Source organism: Mustela lutreola, chromosome 4 (genome assembly GCF_030435805.1).
Source record: "Mustela lutreola isolate mMusLut2 chromosome 4, mMusLut2.pri, whole genome shotgun sequence".
In the NCBI taxonomy this organism is placed as follows: domain Eukaryota; kingdom Metazoa; phylum Chordata; class Mammalia; order Carnivora; family Mustelidae; genus Mustela; species Mustela lutreola.
This window is the reverse complement of record NC_081293.1, coordinates 166,046,766-166,069,276: the sequence shown is the minus strand read 5'-3', so window position 1 is coordinate 166,069,276 and position 22,511 is coordinate 166,046,766. Positions and strand designations below refer to the sequence as shown.

The 22,511-nt window shown below is 37.4% G+C and overlaps 1 protein-coding gene across 1 annotated transcript in view; it reads left to right on the top strand.

Annotated features, from left to right (window-relative positions):
• Positions 1-12,845: 12,845 nt before the first annotated feature.
• BMT2 (base methyltransferase of 25S rRNA 2 homolog) overlaps positions 12,846-22,511 on the top strand; it is a 105,805-nt gene continuing 96,139 nt past the window's right edge. Inside the window, exon 1 of the mRNA XM_059171610.1 lies at positions 12,846-13,156. Within this exon, the coding sequence (XP_059027593.1) occupies positions 12,997-13,156 (160 nt within the window). The 5' untranslated portion in view covers positions 12,846-12,996. The remainder of the gene's footprint in view (positions 13,157-22,511) is intronic.

Sequence of the window (22,511 nt, the reverse complement as noted above, 5' to 3'; positions counted from 1 at the left end):
TGGAAGAGAATTCAAATTTGTCCACTCCTTTGGAATGGATCCTATGCCTAGTGAGGCAGAATAAATCCCTATCACTTGGCATTTTGTGCATATTTTATTGTATATTCCTTTATCCTAAAATCTGTAAGTTAAAAAGCAAATGCTGTAGTGACTCACTAAGAGCTAACACACCTTAATAGGAAAAGTTGTCACTAGAGATGCATGGTTAAAGAAAAAAAAAAAAAAGGATTGTATCATTCTAAAACAATGGTCCTCAACCCAAGCTGTACATTGGCATCAGCTAGGCAGATATTTAAATACTGTATACTAAGCCTCACTAATTAAAGCAGAATATATGAGGTATTATACTCACTGAAATATGAACTTCACACAGGCAGGGGTTTTTTTGTTTTTGTTTGTTTGTTTGTTTCTATCTTGCTCAGTCTTATATTCCCAGAGCCTGGGGATTTCTCAAAATTTGATGAATGAAGGAATGAGTGATAAGTTAGTTATTATAAGTCAAGGAAAAATTTTGGTCTTATACATAATGGCAGAATTCATCTAGATGGTGCATAGCACAGCAGTGCAAAACAGTTGTTTTACCAAAAAAAGTTTGACAATTTGTATTAATTTTAGCTGAAGATTATTAAGAATTTTTCATGCATCTCCTATGGGTCAAGAATTATGCTCAGAGTAAGGTATATAAATGTGAATAAAACATGGCCTGCATTTGAGAAGCTCCCAGTCTATTAGGGATTAGTGGTGAAGTGAAAGTCTAGCACGTAAACATTCATTAACTTATTCATTAATTCAATATCCATTCATTAAACTCTTATTATGTGCTATGCACATATGTGCCAGGATATGTAGTAGCAAATATGGCAAATGTGATACCTGTCCTCAAGGAGCTTACTGTTTAGTGACTTAATAAACAAAGAAATAATTTGTGTAAATATTATGAAGGATTACGAAGGTAAATATTGTTATAATGTGATAAAGAATTTTGGTCAGATGGAGGGCACTATTTTATACTTAATGGACATAAAATACCTCTTTAGGGAGGAAATATTTATGTTAAGACTTTACTGATGAGAAGATGACAAGAATGCAAAGGGCATAAAAGGTTTCTAGCAGGGGAAATAACATGTTCAAAATACTCAAGTTTGGAAAAAAATGTGGCATGGTTAAGAGCCCCAAAGAATTCAGTGGCTGGAATATAAACAGAAAGTAGAACAAGATGAAAGTAGAAAAAATAGGAATAATTCAGTAAGAGGTATTAAATTCATAGCCTGGTAGCCTATGGTAGAGAGTTTGGGTTTTATAAGGGCAATATGAATCTCTTAAATGATTTTCATCAACAAAATGGCATGACACAATTTATATATATATTTAATATATATAAATAGATTTCTTGGCCTGTTTATTTCATTCCATTTTACAGTATTAATGTATAGTGCCCACATAGCTCATAGGTATAGTTTTTATAGGAGGAAGAATGATTGGCCCCGTTCAGGTGTCTGTTCCAAACCCCTACTTTGAGAAAGTGCAAAACCTGGGGTTGTTTTGATTGAAAGCACAGTTTCAATACACCCACACATAAGAAGTAAAGTCACAAGACTTGTTTTTTACAAATTCCAGAAATGGGTAGGCGGGGGGCGGGGGCAGTGGGGCTGCTGTGACTAGGGAAAGGCAGTCCACTGTTACAGATCATGAGTGAGAAAGAGATAGAGAGCAAGGTAGCAAACACCTATGACTTACAAGGTGTTTGGGTTGGAGGTTACTAACTTCTGGGGGGCTTTCCTCTAAATGGTACTCCAGGAAAACAAAGCAAGAACTTTTGGCAGAAATCCCAAACTCAAATCCTATTTAAATGTCCAGACTCTGGGTGTGAGGAAGGTTGTCATTCTGTAAAATCCCAAGGCAGCCATTCAGAAAACCAAAAGTTGCTTTTCAGATGTTTCAAAAACTCAGAAAACTAAAAATTTTTCTTATCCCAGAGATCCACTTCTGTGGATCAGCATTCAAACTCATAAAAGAATTTTTTTAGAAGTCAGGCAGGCAGTTCTCAAACCATGAAGACACAGGAAGATTTTTTTAAAAAACATGAAAGTAATATTATCAAACTGCTCATTTAAAAAGTAACCCCAGCAGCAACATAAAGAATAGATAAGGAACAGAGACTAATTAGATTCAGAGAGGTAAATTGAATTAGGAAACTACTAAGAAAAATTACGAGTAAAAAATAATAAGAACCTTGTTTGGGACAGCAATAGCAACAGTAATGGAAAAGCACAGACAGATACCAGACACATTTCAGAGGTTGAATGGACCAGACTTAACATATAGGCAGCAAGGAAAGGTGAAAAAGAAAAGATTATTCCAAGATTTCTAGTTTTGACAATAGAGTAAATAGGATTGCTGATAACGGAGACACACAAAACAGGAAAAGAAACAAACAAAAAGGTCTGAGGGGGCAACATAGAGAATGAGGAGATACTGTAAATCCAATGACATAGCGAAAGCTCAAGAAAGAGTTGAGAGAGCAGGGCACATGGGTGGCTCTGTGGGTTAAAGCCTCTGCCTTCGGCTCTGGTCATGATCCCAGGATCGAGTCCCACATAGCATCCAGCTTTCTGCTCAGCGGGGAGTCTGCTTCCTCCTCTCTCTCTGCCTGCCTCTCTGCCTACTTGTGATCTCTCTCTGTCAAATAAATAAAGTCTTGAAAGAATGAAAGAAAGATAGAAAGAGTTGAGAAATCAGTATTTGAGAAGAACATGGGTAATAGAACTTTAGGATTGTATGCAGTCAATCAGGAAAATCATGTAGGGTGATTGCCTTGGAAAACTCCAGTAGCAGAGATGAAACAAGGAAAAAACTATAAAGAGCCATCAGAGCCATACAGGAAGAATAAGAGATAAGCATGGCTTTGAGTCAAGAAAGAGATTTACAAGTTAGAAACAACCATCAATATCAAATTATGCTGGGAGGAAAAGTGAGCAGAGAGCTGAAAAGAGGCTAATGTACTTGAGAGTCACATCATTGTTGACCTTCTCCGAGCAGTTTCAGCGGAGTGGAGGTGGAGGCCAGATTGTGGTAGATTGAAAAGCCACTGAGAGAAGAGGAAGTAAAAGCCTCACTTATGACCTGCCCTTCCAGAAAGTTGTGTATAAACTCGTATATATATCAGTATATAATAACTTATGCTATTAAAACATTTTATCACAGTGTGGGTAGGACTAAAACTATATTATTGATAAAGCTTCCAAATGAAGCATGGTTTCCCGACCACAGGTATATAGAGATCACCTTATTTTTAGGTGGGATAATTCTGTGGCCTGTTAGAGAAACAGATCCAATGATATTGTGTCTCATCTTTATTTTCATGCCATTGTCTTTAATGATTTCTTCCACCATCATTCCTTTTTACTCAATCTTGGCTCTCAGATACATGACCTTTTTGCCAATCTCATTAACGCTTTGCTCATTTTCTCAAGTTTCCCTTCTATTTGGATAATTGCTTCCTACACAAAACCCAGTCTTCTATTAACCGGCTCATTACCTTAAGTTAAAAGTTCAGAAACTTCTTCAAACTGAAATCACTGCACTGTCCCGAAAAGAAAACTACTTTTGAAGATGCTGACACATCTGTAAACCGAGACTTTTTTTCTGGATTAAATACACTGTTTCACAAATCCTTTGTATTCCATGTCAAGTTTCTGTTTGCACCTGTTTTCCTCTCTCATTGCAATGGTCGTTTACTACTCTTTGAGTCACAATAGTGGCAAAGCAGTAGAGTACAAAATGAGTTAATAGCTGTGTTGCTAGAGCTAATGTAGTTCAGAAAAGGAATACCATTAAAGTTCCTCTAGTCCTCTCTTTCAGTCGAAGACAATTAGGTTTATAAACATTTATATTCATTATTTCCATGCTAACTAGTTTTATCTTTGCATTTTCTAGACTTACCTCACTGATGCTGAACATTCTAAAAAGCCTTTACTTATTTGGATCAGTGAGAAAAGACCAAGAGATATGAATTGGGGAGGGGGGGGAAGATGTTAAAAATGTAGTAAAATAAACGCTCTGAATTCATTATGCTTAATGAGTAATTTAAATTCTTCTTTGGTAGTATAGGTAAATACTCTTCTCAAATACACTTTTAAAAGCATTATGTAATTTCCAGACATATATCACTTCAAATGGAATAATATCTTCTGAAAAGGAACCAAAATGCCCTAGTGTGCCCTAGCACACACTAGATGGTGGGCACTGATGCAGAGATACAGACTTTGGTTTGTGTCCTCAAGAACCATACCATGGGTTGAGGAGATAGGACAAGCCATTTATAGGAAAATAAATGGTAATATAAAACAGCACATTTTCAGTGAGAAATGAATAGTATAGGTACTAAGAGCTATCAGATTTCAAAAGGGAAGGCTACCATAACAATATAGAATAATTAGAAAAATCTCATGAAGGAAGTGCTCCTTGTGCTGGATCATGGAGGGAGAAATATAAGAGGTGGGTTAACAAAAAGGCCTGGGGAAGGGATTAGAGGTAGAGGAGACAATTTGATGACCTAAAGGAGAGGTAGAACTGCTTAGACTTGTTAGGCAAGTCTGGCCACAAAAAGGCTAGAAGTGTCTTGTGCTCTGAGGGGAGTTAGTGAACTTTCATGCTGTAAGTGAACATACCATGTTGTAAGAAGTCCAACATATGGAGCCCCTGTGGAGAGGTCAGGTAGAGAGCTGAGGCCATTTGACCCAAGCTCCCAACTGAAACAGGCAGGCACCTCAGTACCAGCAATGCGAGTGAGACCATCTTGGAAGTGGTCTTCTAGGATCGGTTGAGTTACCCACCTAATACGATTACTGAGCCCTGCCTTAATTTCAGAAATTTGAGCAAATAAATGATTGATATTGTTTTAAATCACAAAATTTTGTTGTGAATAAGCACCTTTTTTCTTCAGATGGGTTAAAAGTGTGACATAAGCAAAGTTTATCTGTGAGGACCTCTTGCTTCACTATTATTCACATTCCCAACTTTGTTTTCTCTCCCCCTTTACCATAAATATTTATGCTAAAAATCCATGTCATATAACGACTGGTTAATTTACTTTTTACAAAAAGTTCAAAGTGTCCCTTTTAATGTTATGTATCTTTTAACAAAGGAAGACAGGAATATCTTTAAGATGCAAGCGCTGAAAAGATGGGGGGTAAGAGCAGGTATGTAATAAAGAAGAAAGAAAAAAATACATAAAATCACATTTTTGTTTATTTTTGTTTTTAAGATTTTATTTTTAAGTAATCTTTACATTCAGCATGGGAGTTGAACCTACAATTCTGAGATCAAGAGTGACATATTTGGGGTGCCTGGGTGGCTCAGTGGGTTAAAGCCTCTGCCTTCAGCTCAGGTCATAATCCCAGGGTCCTAGGATCGAGTCCCACATCGGGCTCTCTGCTCAGTGGGGAGCCTGCTTCCTCCTCTCTCTCTGCCAGCTTCTCTGCCTACTTGTGATTTCCGTCTGTCAAAAAAATAAATAAAATCTTCAAAAAAAAAGAAAAAAAGAGTGACATGTTCTACTGACTGAGCCAGCCAGGCACCCCAGATATTTTTTTTTAATTGATAAAAGTTAATTACTATCTCATATGCCAGTTTATTATAGGTTGAGATCAACTTGGCAGATAACTATTTCCAAATAACTAACAAAAGCCTTTCTCCATCTGGTGCTTTTCCTCAAACATATAAAGTGAATCAAAGAACAAAACAAAAAAAATATATTTCTCTTCAACTAGTCTACCGCTAGTTCTCTTGAACTGGTGTGAAACCTCAATGGGAAATTTTCTTTAAAAAACATATGCTCCTACAATTAAGTAGCACATATTTTAACCTAGCACAAAAATCAAAGTAATATTTTCAGTTCCTGTAACTATCAACTATTTGGAATTAGGACACATTAAGAATTTATAATGTTGCTTATCATTTTCTGTTTTAGAGTCGCAGGCATTGGTAAGAAACTAAAATTCAATAATCATTTGTTATCTCTTTCTTTTATTTTTACATATCTTCTCGGTTAACAAATAGTCCTTGTTTCTATGGCCATACCACCCTGAACGCGCCCAATCTCATCTGATCTTGGAAGCTAAGCAGGGTTGGGTCTGGTTAGTACTTGGATGGGAGACAAGTAGTCCTTGATACTTTCACACTAAGTTGATCACTTAGCTGATTTAGGTAGCAAAAGAGGTAACCAGTCTGTATCAAATTTCCACTTACTTTGTTTTATAAATAGTAAAAAATTAGAATTTCACTGGTCTATGTCCTATTACTAGTAATTGTCAACTTTATAAGAATATAAATAATATTGGGGTGTCTGGGTGGCTTAGGCCATTCAGTGTCCAACTTTGGCTCAGATCGCGGTTCCAGGGTCCTGGGATTGAGCCCTGCATCAGGCTCCTCGCTCTGTGGGGAGACAACTTCTCCCTCTGCCTGCTCCTCCCCCTGCTTGTGCTCTCTCCTCTGCCAAATAAATAAAATAAAATCATATATATATACACATATATATGTATATATATATGTATATACACACACACACACACAATGTCTTTGTTTTTCCACTGAAGCCACAATACCTGGCATATAATAGATGCTAAATTTATTATTTTATACAGCTTTACTGAGGTATAATAAATATATAATAAAATGTATACATTTGAAGTGTACCATTTGATAAATTTTTATAAATTTAAAGTCATAAAACTATTACAAAAATCAAGATATTAAAAACTTACAAAAGTTGCCTCTTTCCCCTTTTTAATCCCTCCTATCCACTTCTCCTTACCCCACCTTTATAACCTCCTTATGTACATTCCGCCACTATAGGCTAATTTGCTTTCTGAAGTTTTACATAGGTAAAAATCGTATAGTATATTATTGTTTTTTGTCTGACTCTGACATCCAGCATGAATTATTTTGGGATTAATTCATGTTGTCATGTAAATCAACAGTTTATTTTTTGTTATTGTTGACTAGTATTCTATTGTATAGTTAAGCCACAGTTTTTCATTCATCTGTTGATAGACATTTGGGTTGTTTTCAGTTTGGGGCTGTTATAGACATAGCTACTGTAAACCTTTACACACACACACACACACACACGCACGCACACACATTTATAAAGTATATATATACACACACTTCCATTAGTCTTACGTAAATACTTAGGAGTGGGATGATTGAATCATATGGTAGGTATATGTTTAACTTTTTTAAGAGACTGCCAGACTGTTTTTCAAAGTGGTTGTGCCATTTAAGATTTGCACCTGAACTGTAGGAGAGTTCCCTTACCTCTAGGTTCCAGCCAGTACTTTGTATGGCCAGTCTTTTTAATTTAGATATTTAAATAGGTGTGAAGTGTGTAACTCATGTGCTTTTAATTTGTTTTATTCCTAGTGACTAATAATATTAAACACTTTTTCGTGTACTTTTTGCTGTCTGTACATCATCTTTAGGGAAGTTTTTCATATCTTCTTCCCCTTTGGTGAAGGAGGGAAGTTATTTGTTTTCTTACCATTCAGTTTTGGGAGTTCTTTATATATTCTGGATATAAGCCTTTTATGAGACATAATAATTTCAAATGTTTTCTCCCACTCAGTGGCTTGTCTTCTGATTCCCTTAGCAGTGTCTTTTGAAGAGAGGCAAGTCTAATTTTTGTGAAATCCAAGTTATTTTTTCCATTGTGAGTTGTACTTTATGTAATCTCTAAAAGATAACTTGCCTAACACAAGGTCAAAAAGGTTTTCCTCCAGAACTTTTAGTTTTAGGTTTTATATTTAGGTCTGTGTTCCATTTTGAGTTAATTTTCATATATGACATGAGACATGGGCTGAACTTCCTTTTTTTTTTTTTTTTTTTTTGCGTATAAATGTCCACTTGTTCCAGCATCATTTATTGAAAAAAACTATACTTTCTCTACTAAGTGTCTTTGCAACTTTGTGAAAAAAATCAGTTGTCTATACAAGCGTGGGTCTATTTCTGAACTACTCTTCTAGTCCATTGATCTACTTTTTTATCTTTATGTTTTACATTGTGGGCTCAGGACACTTAAACATATACTATACATATATAAATATAGACACTTACATGTAATTAGGACACAAGTTCTACCAGACAATACTTACCTTCATTAAGTACAATAATAGGTGGTGGTATTTTCAGTTCTATTTTAGTTTTTAAAACTGTGGAGCACACTCCATTGATTTTATGGTCCACTATTGAATATTAGCCTAAAATTTGGAAAACACTACCAATTTAAAAGATCTCTTTCAACCTCCATACCACTATAACTGTGACTCACTTTAATTTTCTGAACACTGTGAGATGTACCTTGCCATATGGCAGCTACTCAGATCCTTTTGAACAACATTTTTACATTTGGGACATTTCCTCTGGCATGAATGCCAGCCTAGAAAAGAGACTTAGACTCTGCTAACTATAATCTCTGGAGTGAACTCTCTATTCAGAGAAGTGCAAAACAATGAAGCAGAAGCTGCAGGGAATCCTTTGGTTTGTTAAGGGAGAGTGTGGAGGTGTGGGTATTTCAGTATTACAGTGACTGAAGTTCCATCATTTAATGTCCAACATTTGCCCTGTAAGCCAAGAAACAGTCAGTGGGGTTTGACTTAGATGCTGATCCAAGCTGTGTAGTCCCCAAATATGCCTCTTTAGTCCTTCTGGAGTGTGCGGGGCACCTAATATTCTTTAGTAGTATTTTCTTTTCTTTCCTGATGATTAATGATGTTGAGCACCTTTTCTTGTATCTGTTGGCCATTTGCATGTCTTTCAAGATAAATAGGTAAAATGTATTACTTAAAAAATGTGTTTCTTACTGTGTGTCGTGGTAAAAAAGAATATTGAAAAACACGAGTCAAATCTAACCTCTTCATTTAACATATAAAGAAGAAAAAATAAACCTAGAGCAATCAAGTGATTAATGTCCTGGTGGTTAATGAAAAGCTGAAATCAGGATGCAGAAAATCTCTTAGTCCTCTGCTCCATTATAAGAACATCATCTATCACCTGGAAGAATACTTCCCATTTTCTATGTAGATATCTTCCTATATTAGTCCGGTTTGAAAATTAAATGAATTCCATTAATATATTGCAAAAATGTTGTAAATTTTATCATTGCATTAGGTTTTCACATGTTCTAGTTAATGCTGGTCTTAACACGATTCTGCATGTTAACTCTGTAAAGAGAGGTAATCTGTGCTGTTTTAAAGAATGAGGATGAGAAACCAAGTTATCAGGGGTTTAGTGCAGTCATTTGAAAAAATGCCTCTTCCTCCCAGACTGGTTTATCCTGCTCAGTGAATACTGTTGTATTCTGACATCCCTTTTTCCAACAGCCATTTAAAATAATAATGAGAGGGTGCCTGGGTAGCTCAGCTGCTTAAGCTTCTGCCTTTGGCTTAGGTCTTGGTCCCAAGGTTCTGGGATCGAGCCCTGCATCGGGCTCCCTGCTCAGGGGGAGCTTGCCTCTCTTTCTCCCTCTCCCTCTGCTGCTACCCCCCCACTCTCTCTCTATCTCTCCCTCTCTCAAATAAGAAAAAAAAAAAAAAAACCTCAAATAATGAGAGAATTTTTTAAAAAATTAAGATATTTATGATATATGAAATCCTGTCATCACATGGGAGGCAAAGGTGTCGATATTTTCCTGCACATAGAATAAGCTCGTGGCACCAAACATACTTCCCGCAGAGAACCCCTCTTAGCAGCAACTGGAATGTTTTACTTAAATGGAAAATACCATTACCATTCTTCTGCAACTCTAACAGATAGAAAGCTTTTTCTAATACTATTAATCACACCAGAGGAAGGTTATAAACTTCCTTTTAAACTGTGGTCTATGACTGGTTGCCATAGTCCTCCTAAGAAAAGTCAATATTGGTTATATTGGCCTTTGCCCTATTTGAATTCATGCAAATTCAGAATAGAATCCAGCTTTTCAATTTCCTTCTTGAGTTGCTTCTCAGGAAAGTATGAAACCAAAAGGCACATTTAAATTATTGTACTTGGGCCTGGGTGGCTCAATGGGTTAAAGCCTCTGCCTTCAGCTCAGGTCATGGTCTCAGGGTCCTGGGATTGAGCCCCACATGGGGCTCTCAGCTCAGCAGGGAGCTGCTTCCTCCTCTCTCTCTGCCTTCCTCTCTGCCTACTTGCGATCTCTGTGAAACAAATAAATAAAATCTTTAAATTACTGTGCTCTTTAATTTGCTTGAAAAATGACAACTAGAGAGTCTTGAATAAGTTCCTTTTATTTGTTCTTAAATTAATATTCAATGTTAATATTATACCAGCCAGAATTGCTAGTTAAAAAAGTGAAAAGTTCCACGTGTCTCTTACAAACAAAGACCTTTAAAAAAAACTCATTAATGATTTTGTCAGTTGTAACACATATATTTGATGAGGGTGCAGTGAAATAGACATTCATATATACTGGTAGAGGTGACAAAAACTGCCACCACCTTTCAAACAAGACATTTGACAATATATGTTAAAAACTTTAACAAAGGGGTGCCTGGGTGGCTCAGTCAGTTAAGGGTCTGCCTTCGGCTTGGGTCATGATCCCAGAGTCCTGACATTGAGCTGTGGCTGGGCTCCCTGCTTGGTGAAGAGTCTTCTTATCCCTCTTTCTCTCCTGTGCCTGCCATTCTGCCTACTTGTGCTCTCTATCCCTCTGTCAAATAAATAAATAAAATCTTTAAAATAAAATAAAAACTTTAACATGTTTTCATTAAAAATTTGACCCTTTGATTAAAAAATTTGACTTTCAGAAATTTAGCCTATTGAAATGTATAATGAAATAGACAAACATTTGTGTACAAGGGTGTTCATCACAGCATTATTTGGAACATGAAAAAACTGGAAACAACATACATACACTATGTTTTGAATTGGTGACTAAAGTGAGAGGCTATTGATATAATAGATTACCTTACATCCATCAAAAATAATCCCATTTGAAATAAAGACATACAAGCAAAGAAAAAAAATGTTAACAGTTGCTATCTCCCAATGGTAGGTTTTCAGGTGACTTCTACCTTCCCCCGCCCCGCTTTCCTGAGATACAATTGACACCTTACATTGCGTAAGTATAAGGTGCACAATATCTTAACTTGATACTTTTGTAAAATGTAAAATGATTACTATTATCAAATTAGCTAACACCTCTATCCCATCACATAACTACCACTTCTTTGTGATGAGAACACTCAAGATCTTCTCTCTTAGCAATTTTATTTTACTCCCATCTCTATTTTCCAAATTTCCTTCAGTATACACCTCTACAAGTGTATAGAGGTTTTTAAGGACATTAAAATTCATTTGCATGTAGTAGCAGGGTGAGTTTGTTTTTTTTTTTTAGTACAGTTCAGTATAAATGAAATGTAATGCCTCTTTACAATGGTTGTAATTTCCGAAAATTTGCACATCTTTTCACCTCCCATATATATTAAAATATGGAAAGAGCCAAAACAACTCATTAAAACGTCTTTCTTCCCAAATGAAAAGCCCCCAAATAAGACCACGATAGCCTCAATTTATTACACATCTGTGTGTAACTTCATTATAATTAGTTCTTTTGAAGTTATCTGTATTTGATCTGTGTGTTTACTGCGCAGGTAGGAATACATCTTCCATCATTATATTCCACCGATCATCTCCATTTCTCCCCTCCTGTTCTTCCTATGTTCTAGAGAGTGTACAAGGCTTTGCTCTTCAGGGTCTTTATTACTGAGCAGGTGGCATATAAAAGTTACTTAATGCAAGCTTTATTTATACTCATAAAATCATTGGTTAGAAAGTTTTTGCAACATTTTACAAACATGTAACCAACAACTGCAGTTCGGGGGTACTCTACAACCCAATACAATCCTTTAAGAGCTCTCAGCCTTTCGAGCAGAAACGTCAAGAACTAATACAGCCGACATCTCTCTGGGGAGCAGGGATGGAAATCAACAACTATGCTCCTCAGGAATTTCCAAAAGAGAAGGGCAAGGAGGGGCGCTGGTGATGGTATAGGTTGCCAAACCCACTCAGGCACACTTCACGTAGACTAACCCACCAAATTAAAGGACAGAACACCCAAGCCCAACTTTAAAAGCACTCAGTTCGGATCCAAATTAAATCAGGGTACATTCCCTGGGACACCTGGGCCACCACAAAAGTTCCTGAGGGCAGGTGTTGAGGGTTCTCCATCTTTCCTTTTCTCTCCACTATTACCTTCTACCGCTTTTCCTGATTCTCTCGTTTTCCCATTTCCTATGTCCCTGGCCCAGCTCTGGCACTAAAGGCATTAAGCACGGGCGGCCGGTGAATTAAGTCACTACTTGGTAGACCGCGCCCGCCAATGAAAGCATCACTGCTTGGGTCCCTCGAAGTGCAAAATTCCTGTGCTGTCGAGTCATCTCAAAAGCGCTTCCCCGCGCTATGCAGCTAAAAAGAACCTATAAGTGACAAAGCACAGCAGGGGTACAGGTAGAGGACCCTAACCGCTGAGCGTTAGAACACAATTCTCAAGGGATGGAAAAGCCGGAAGACGCGAGAAGGCTGGGGGTAGAACCGAGCCCCTACTCAGCAAACTCAGACGCGCAAGCGCGTCGCTCACAGCGCCTGCGCACAGAATCTGGAGAGGGGTGGGGAGCAGAAAGGAGCTTTGGGGCCCAGCGCTCCCACTGCCTCAGCTCCCCCGCCTCCTCCAGCTGCTCGCGGTCCCAAACAACCGGGTGCGCCGCCGGCGCTCTCCATCCATTGGCCTTTAGGCTTTTCCGTTTCCGCCCAGCCCTCCACAGTCCGCCAATCAGCTTGAGCGTTTGGGAAAGGGGCCACCTCCGAGGCCGACGCTTTGGCTCCTCTGCCTCCCCCCGCTGCTGCCTCCGCTGCTGCCACCTCCTCCGTCAGGCAGGCGTCTGCGGGGGCCCGAGGGGCGGCGGCGGCAGCGGCGGCGGCAGCGGCGGCAGCGATATGGAGCCGGAGGCCGGCGGCCGAAGCAGTGCTCGCAGGCATGGGGCTGGGCCCCCGAGCACTCCGCCGCCTCGGGAGCAGGAGCGGAAGCTGGAGCAGGAGAAGCTGTCCGGGGTGGTGAAGAGCGTCCACCGGCGGCTCCGCAAGAAGTACCGGGAAGGTAAACAGCGAGCTTGAGCGAGGGGGGAGGGGAGGCCTCATCGCCCCCAGCCCCTTGTCACCTCTCCCCTCCCCCAAGGGGCCACCATTGCAACCTGAAGGAGCTGCACGTCAGCCCCTGCCAGCGCCGCTCTCCCAGGCCCGGACGCCCCCTTCTTGGTCGAGTCCTCAGTCGGCGTCAGACGCGCTCCTCCCGCCCCTTTTTCTTCGAGGGCCCTTCAGGAGAGTTCCAGGGCTGTGGAGGAACTGAGTCCCCACCCTTTCCAATCCCCTCTCCCCAGTCGGGGTGCTGAGATTGTTGTCACTACACACACAAACACACGCGCCCTCCCAGAAGAGGTGGAGGTCGCTCGTCGCGAGAAAGGTGAAGGTAAAACACGAAGGCAGGTAAAAGCCATTTGGGAAAGATCGAAGGAAGCGTGAGTTGCCACTCTCTCCCTGCGCTTGACCAGGCTGCGTGATTGGCTGCCCCGACAGACACCCCCCACCACCACCCCTTGCCTGTGGGTTTACCGGGCAGTGCTGGAGCTTCCTCGCGTTGGTTTCCAGGGCTGCGAAGTCAGCAGGCCTTCTAGCTGACTGGACCTCACCTTGTCAGAGGGGGGAGGGGCGCCATTCATAACCCCCCTCCGCCCTTCTCCAAAACCTTGATTTCGGTGGGGAAGGAAAAGATCTGGGGCAGGTTCTGAAAATATTGTTTAGCTTTGAATAGTCTGTGTAACCACCGAGCCTCCTAGGGACGCAGATGCCGGTGAAGCTGGGAACCTGCCCTATGGAAGATCTGAAGCAAAGGAAGAAGCTTTGAGAGGAGCGTTTATAGTGGGGGTCTGCAGTTATCCTCGGTGTTTTTAAATATAGGCTTCTTAACAGAGCTGTTTTCTAGGTCACTTGACATTGGAGATTCCCAGTTTTTTACACACTCAGGAGAAATTTCTTCAGTATCGAAATGAGGGATAGCCTTCTACTTGCTCTCACTTTAGCTTAATTGCAAACTGAAAGTCAGCAGTCTTCTAGTGTTAGTTTTATAGTGAGTTAAATTTAGGATTAGACGCAACGTATGTTACAGTAACATGTAGCATCATGTTACTTTTGATTTACAAACACTTTTCAATTACTCTAGAAGATTAAAAAGAAGTATCTTTTGTTCCTTTGAATGTAGTTGATGTGTTTCCTTTCTCAAACTTTTAATTCAAAGTTTTCCTCCCTTGGCAACTCAAGCCTAGCTTTTTAAATAGCTGTTTAAATAGTCATCCTCAAAGATGGCTTATAGTTATTGTTTAATAGGTGACAATAGAAAGAGACTTATCAGGCATAGTTAAGATGTTGACATGTGTTTTTTTAAAAGAACGCTTTAACCCCCAACCCACAATTTATTCAATAAAATGAGTAGTTGTCATGGCAACCATTGCATCATTCTTGATATTCAAAGAATGCACTTACATAATGGCACTCACTGTAGATTGGAGAAATCCACTGGAGAAATGAAGAAATAAATGTACACAATTTAATTTATCATGCTATTTTGTACAGCTCTAAGTCAGTACATCTTTTTAAAGAAAAAGTTGACTAGCATATAATTGTTTCCATTTCTACCTTTTTATAATATTATTAATTCATTGGTAAATGAAGAAGTTCCACTTAAATCAACACACTAGTAATGTGTCATCGTGTGTTCAAGTGCTGTTTATACTTGATTAGTTCCCACATGTTGAAACATGTCTTTATACTTGAATATTAACCAAGGGAACTTTTGTTTATAATGAGAATTGGTCATTGGAAGTTACCAGAGCTAGAAGAGATACATGTTGTTCATAAATGAATGATCTAGTGTGCTTCTGAGCAGGTCAAGTCCTGGCAGTCTGTAAACATTTGAGTGAGACTGTTCTTTAGGCATTTTAATGCCCTGAATTCCATCAATGATCTAGATTTCTCTAGGCTTTATTCCAGGGATACACAAAGCCCCACCAGTGAACTAGCAAAGTAAGAGATCCTAATGAGCATGCACTTCCTACTTTTATTTCTGACGTGTAAGTCAAATCTTAGTTGTGATTGGACAGAGATCTGTGAAAAGGCCATCTGTGGAAAAGTCTAATTATGTACATAATCCCAAGAAAATAATTTTTTAGTGTTCTCCTTTGAGGTTTTAGTATTATAATACTGGTGGTCCACAGTGTGCAAACATACAAGTTCATTTGCAAGTCACCAGTGGTCATAAAATAATGATGTAAGTGGAGCTTAGGTGCTAGGTCAGGTTATACAGGCCTATTTAAACAGTACCTGTAAGACAATCAATGATATAAACTATACACATTTTATAACAATATTTCTATTAGAAAATGCAGTGAAAATTCCAGCTTAGAATCTTGGAATGTTAGACTAGAAGGAACCTTAGCATTTATCATTGATTCCCAAATATGACTGATCATCTGTGTGCCATTTAGAAAATTCTTGTCTTCTACCTTTGGTAGATAGTTTCATAATCCTTGTCAATGGGGCCTGGAAATTTGCCAGCCAATCTTTGGAATGCATTCCTTTTACACATGAGTGAGCCAAATCCCAAAAATATTGAAACAATTTGCTTGAAGTTTGGATAGTTCATCATTAGTACTATACATAACTTTATGAAAATAATTTTTTCTTCCCAATTGCACACCTAATGGTAACTCCACATGTTGGTGAAATAGGAGGAAAATGGGAAGCAGGAATTTGTGTTAGGTAAAATGATGTAAATTGATGAGAATGGAGTAATCCATGGGATAGGTATGATGAGCTGAGTTGGGACTATATGAAGTATGGGTTTTGGGGCGAGAAATGGCAGGAGTGAGCATTGGATAGCAAGTGTACAGTTAGATAATGTAGTTTTCCCTTCCCTTATATCTGGTACTGAAATTGAAAATGAATCAAGAATAACAGTGAAAATAAGATTTTCCTGCTGTGGCAGAAAAAATTTCTCTCCATCCTTTCTAGTCCATTTGCCCAACTGATTCTTGTTGATGGGGATGAGCAGGCTTGGGGTTGGTGGTAGTGGATAGAATGGTAAAGACTAGCTGGTGGATTTAGTGCACTCTTTTTTTTTTTTTTTTTTTACCACTTTTGTCCCTCTTTACTCCATTTACTGCCTGTTCTCTGTCACCACTTAGAGATCCTTTGCCAATTTGTATAAAGTAAGAATTGGAGATAATGGTCAGTGTTCTCAGCAGTGCTGTTATCTTAAGTAGTTATCAAGAGGAAATGGTAGGGAAATACCTAGCAGTGGTGAGAAGAGGTGTTTGTAGTGTCAGCCATTTATAGCTAAGGGATAGTCCTTTAGATTGAGTTTATATAAATGGAAACATGTTTGCAGATATAGGTGTTTTCTGTCTTTGCTATACAAAATCTTAAAAATAACACCGTCATATAAGCCAGAAATATTTTAAATGTATCATAAGAGTTGTAGACAGCTTTTTAATGAGAAACAGCTAATTTTGCTTTCCAAACAGGGATTTCATTGTTTAATTTGATCTGCCTGATGAGTACATATCTAATTGAGAACTGAAGTAGAGCCATGTGTATTTTCAGTTGTCTTTGTATGTTTTTTCCCATAATCCTAGTCACATAATCCTGTTCTTAAAATGATTATTATTATGCTTGGCCATCTCTTTTTCCAAACTTAAAGTTTCATGTAAAAAAATGAGAAAATGTAAAGGCTGCAGTTGTTAGAAATAAAAGTATGATTTCCATTCCGTTCAGATTTGATTTTTTAACCCATCTGTGAATGTCTTTAGTAAATTTCATCAATTTATTCACTCTGAATACTCTGAATTTACTTATTCTGTAGGCCAAAACAAATTAAAACAGTTCATCACACAAACCCATGTAGCTTATAAGCCAATCAGAGAAAAGTAAAAATGCATAATAATCTGTTAACAGTGATATTCTTAAGGTCCCTGAATTATGGGTGATCTTTATTGTAGTTTCCCATATTAAAATCAGTGTTAGTAATAGCAATGATGATATTATAAAAGCAGTTAAGACAGATTACTGATACTGAAGCACAAAAGGAGAATACAGGGTATGTTGGTTCTATAGACTATGTCCAGAAAAAATTATGTTTTGAAGATAAATAGTTGTGAGCAGCATGTTAAGAAGCAACTACTACATAGTCTAGTTGAGATGTTTAATTTTATTGATTACTCACATTCTTCATAGTTTGAGAGAAGGGGTGAGCTAGAGTAACAGTTTAGGATAGTCTGAAAAATTACTATTGTGATTGTTATTCTTTAACAAACACATGAAAGAGAATTGGCAGGGAGGGAAAAACTTTAATTAGAAATTTTTTTTTTAAAGATTTTATTTATTTATTTATTTGACACAGAGAGAGATCACAAGTAGGCAGAGAGGCAGGCAGAGAGAGAGAGGAGGAAACAGGCTCCCTGCCAAGCAGAGAGCCCGATGCGGTACTCGATCCCAGGACCCTGAGATCATGACCCAAACTGAAGGCAGAGGCCCAACCCACTGAGCCACCCAGGTGCCCCTGCATTAGAAATATTTTTAAACTAACACCAAAAGGTCTAAAAATGAAAGAATGAATATAATATTACTGGTTTTCCTGAAACAAAGTTTTGAAATTGTTTTTAATATTAGGATAACAGACTTTTTAATTGAAATTTCTTAATTTTTTTTCCTTCTATGGCCTTCAACACTACTTTAAAATACTAACCAACTCCATGACCCCAAAAAACTTAGAACAGGTTTTCTTTCTTTCTTTTTTTTTCTCTTTTTTAAAGTGAAGTTTTACTCTGTTTTTTTTCCCTTTGTTTTTAGTCATGCCCATTCTGATATAGAATCAGAAAGTGCTGCTTTGTGATAGAATGTTTATTTAGTTAGCAAAATAAGTAAGGTGAACACTTTCCACAGAAGAGCTTTCTTAACTTTACACAAGGAGAGTGGGAATTGCCATTCTCTCAGGGAGAAAAAATGAAGGGTTTAATAATTAGTAACGCTAAAAGAGAACATTGATTGGTAAATAGTCATTTCAGTGAGAGGCATATAGTATATTAACTATTTGATTTTGTTATTATTGGTCATCATTGTAGTAAGGTATCTTTTTAGGGTTTTGGTTTTTTTACATTTCAAAAGGTACAGTAAAATTAAGTAGATCCTCTTGATTGGTGTAGAGCCTTTTCATTGTTTTGTGGGGAAAAAAAATAACAAATGCAATGGATCTTAGCCTTGGTTCCACATCATTATCATCTGTGGAAATTTGTGAAACATAGGCATATGTATTTGAAAGCTCCATAGGTTATATAATGAACAGAGGAGCTAAGGAACGCTGAACTCTAAAGTACTGTAGAGTAAGAAAGAACCGGAAGAAAGGAGATCACCTAGGAGACCCTTAAACTGATCTGATTTAGAGTTAATCATAGCATCAATAACAACAGTTATCATGAATACAGAGAAAGATACACCAAAGAATTTTTGAAGGTCAGAGTGAGTAGTTTCAGTGAAGGTAAAGGGGAAGGGTCAGAGATGATGTCAAGGTTTGTTTTCCGGGAAAATTTAAGTACCCATTTTCCTCTCTTTTGGAAATGTGTATGGGTTGGGATGGGAACAGGGAGAACAGAGTAAACAGGTTGGTTTGTCATAGGGTTGGTGTAATTATTTAGTTCGAAATATATCCTTTGGAAGTATAGGATTGGAAGGCCTTCTGTGGAAATTGAAGTTTGAGGCCATATGAACTGACCCACAGAGTGATGATAATGTGTAATTGAGTACAGATCCTTGGAAGACACCAGTGGTGTCCAATTTTACATTAGCGTCCCTCTTTCTGTCTTGTGCTCCCATACCACAGTTGTGCTTGCCTTTATTGTATTTATCCCTTACCAGTTCAGTTACCTGTCTTTCCCACTAACTTTAGTTCCTTGAGTAGGACTCTGCCTTTTGTTTTTGTATCCCTAGTATGTAGCATTATGCTTATAAATTTAAAGTACACACAAAAAGAAAGATGCTTATGTAGCTATTTCCAGATAGTTGGGTTTAATCTTTTTTTTTTTTTAAAGATTTTATGTATTTATTTGACAGAGATTACAAATAGGCAGGCAGAGAGAGATAGGAGGAAGCAGACTCCCTGCTGAGCAGAGAGCCTGATGCGGGGCTCAATCCCAGGACCCTGGGATCATGACCTGAGCGGAAGGCAGAGGCTTTAACCCACTGAGCCGCCCAGGCGCCCCAGGTTTAATCTTTTTATAATCATTTGTATTTTTAAATTGTAAATTTGGGGTACAGTTTTTTTTGTAAAGAATTTATGGTCATGGCTTCTTGTATTTAGTAGTTAGATTAGTTTTACTCTTCTAAAAATGCTTGAAATTATCAATGTAAAATATTGCTTTTCTATAGTTAAACTGTAAATAGTGGAGAATATGGATCCTGTAAAATGCCTTGTTCTTAACATTTGGTAAATGTTCGTGGAATCACCTTGCCTTATTTTACTGTATACTGTGAATTTCTCTGTTGTTTGCTACTCCTCTTTCCCTACCTATTGGTTCCTACATACTAGTGTCAGCCAAAGATTAAAAAAAATAAAAAAATAAAAAGTTTTATCCAAACACAAAAATGAGAACTATTAAGGTTATTGTATTGTGTCTGTGTGTGTTAGTATTAGAAGATGTAATAATTTTGTTTGAGTGTATATTTACTTATGTACTGTAACTTCAAAGATAAAAGTCTTTCAGCCCCAATATCAACCTCCTAAATTTTGGGGGTGAAATTTGCACTAATTGCAAAATGCAAACATCTGAGAACCACTGATATAAACTATACTAATTTATTATGCTCTAAGTGTGGGTATATTGATGCCCGTTGCAAGGGTTATTTTAAAATAGATGGCTAATCACCATGCATCTGATCATCCCCTTTTCTCATTTATAAAGCAATTTCTCTACTTAATATAGAAATTATTAGTCCAATTTATACAGAAATTAATTCTCAGAAGGTTGTTCATAAGTCCTTTGTTTACACTAAACAAGTAATCTCTGTGGTTGTACATATATCAGTAAATTTGTTTTATAAGGGAATAACAGATGTTGATGCCATTGATTCTGACTTTTCTTAATTTCTTTCCATCTCATGTATAGGATATATTCAGAGTTTTACATTTTGAATTAACTATTTTTATCATAAATATGTTTATAATAAGAGAATACTCCAAACACAAGATAGACTGTAGACTAAAATACATTTGTAGATACTGAGTTTTATCCATGCAGTGTTTTGTTTTTTAATTAAATTTGACTCTTCAGGATGCCCTAACCCTCACTAATCTATATATTATTTCAAGAGATGTTTGAGTTTACAGTCTTATCACAGACCTGTGGTTTTGAGCCATCACTGCACAGTGGCTTTATCTGAGGAGCATTAAAATAACCAGTTCGCACTCCTGATCAACTAATTTAAACTTCTGGGTGATTTCAGCGTGCAGCCAGAGTTGAAATCATTGCCAGAAATCTAACAATTAATGCAGTAGCATAGACTAAATAATTACATTTGACTGACAAAAGACCATTTGTTTGTAGCAAGTAGTGTCAGTGCTACTTGTTCTGGTGCAAAGCTTTGCTCATATCTGTGAACATTCATAAATTAAAAACTGGTAAAGAGAAGCAAGGTGGTGTGGTGGTTAGAAGCATGGACTTTGGCAGTTGACTGCTATGTTTGATGTGTACCCTTGAGAAGTTTACTTAATGTCTCTGTACTTCAGTTTCCTTATCTGTAAAGTAAAAGATCTGCCTCAGTGGGTTGGTATTAGAATTAAATGAGTTAATATTTGTGAAGTACTTAAAACAGTATTTGCAACATAGGAAGCATTAAATTTGTTACATACATGGTTTAAGAAAGTAAAACGTATATCTTAACTATACTGCCTGGGTGCATTTAAGGGCTATAACATTGAAGATTATTGGCTGGTTCCTGGAATTTCTACCAAGACTGCTCTGTAGTCTTTGTCTTCTTCAGTATTAGAATGGCTGTAACATGTTTTTTCGCCCCCACCCCCCCCACCAGCCCTGACTGCTTTGCTTCTTATATTTCTGTTTTTATAAGAAAGGTCTGACCTTAGAACATCACAGTATTGGGTTTTTTCCCTCATCAGAAAAATGACTAGTCATGACATGTTGGATATAAGATGCAGGTTTTCAGGTGTTCTATGTTTGAATCTCAGAAGCTCCTTCTACACCACACACCATGGATGTTTTGTTCCCCTTTAGGTGTGTCACTGTATAAGGTACTCAGGAATCCTGAGAAGCCTGGTTTAACTGTGTTTGTGAGACACTCTAGACCTGAACACTTGTCTTAATGCCATAGAGTGGCTGTTGAACTTGTTTTCACTTGGTCATGAGTTATCTGCTTATCTCATATTAGAGAAAATGATCTTTAAAGGTTCTTGAAATGTGAATTTGGTAATCTGGTCATCTATAGGTGAAGTATCTTACTGTCCATATTTGATAATGTACCGAAGTAAAAATTAAGTAGATTTTTAGTTCTGAATTTCCACAAGGTCAAGATTTGTTTGTGATACTCAAATTGTTTTTTTTTTTTAAGAGAAGTTAATGAGCCTCAAATTTAATGAAATACATATTTTTTTAATGTTTTAACTTTTTACTGTGCTCATGGCATATAATATTTTTAAATGAAACTTATTGAGGAACAATTTATGTACAATAAACTGAACCCATTTAAAGTGTACAATTCAATGGGTTTTGGCAGATGTATACTCCTGTGAAGCATTGCTACATTCAAGATACAGAACATTTCTATTGTTTCCAAATTTCCTTATGCTCCTCTGTAGTCACACCTCTCTCACTCTGTACTCCATGTCCACTGATCTCTTCTGACTATACATTTGTCTTCTTTTTTTTAGAGTTTTGTGACTATGGAATCATGTGATTTGTTTTGTATTCCATGTAAGAACCACAATAGTGCGGCATTGATCTATGACATTATGACTCAGAAGGGTAAATCACTAAGAATAATTTACATGCTATTCTTATCTAAATTTGGCCTCAGATTTACACTTAACAAAATTCCTTATTTTCTGTGCTTTATCTTTTTAAAGTGAGAAAATTAGGAGTTACTGAGAAAATTATATTATTTGTAGCATACTTATAAACATCAAATGGTCCTAGCATGTAAAAATGCATCTGTCTTTTTTTTAAGCATAGATAACACCATCTATCTTTTTTTTCACATAAAATAGCTCATCTATTTAAATAGTGGTGTTACCAATAATTTCTCTTTAAGCGTATAGCTTTTCCTAGGATATATGTACTGTTGGGTTTTTTTTTCTATTTCAGTAGAAAATGCCATTTGAATATTTTTTGTTTTTT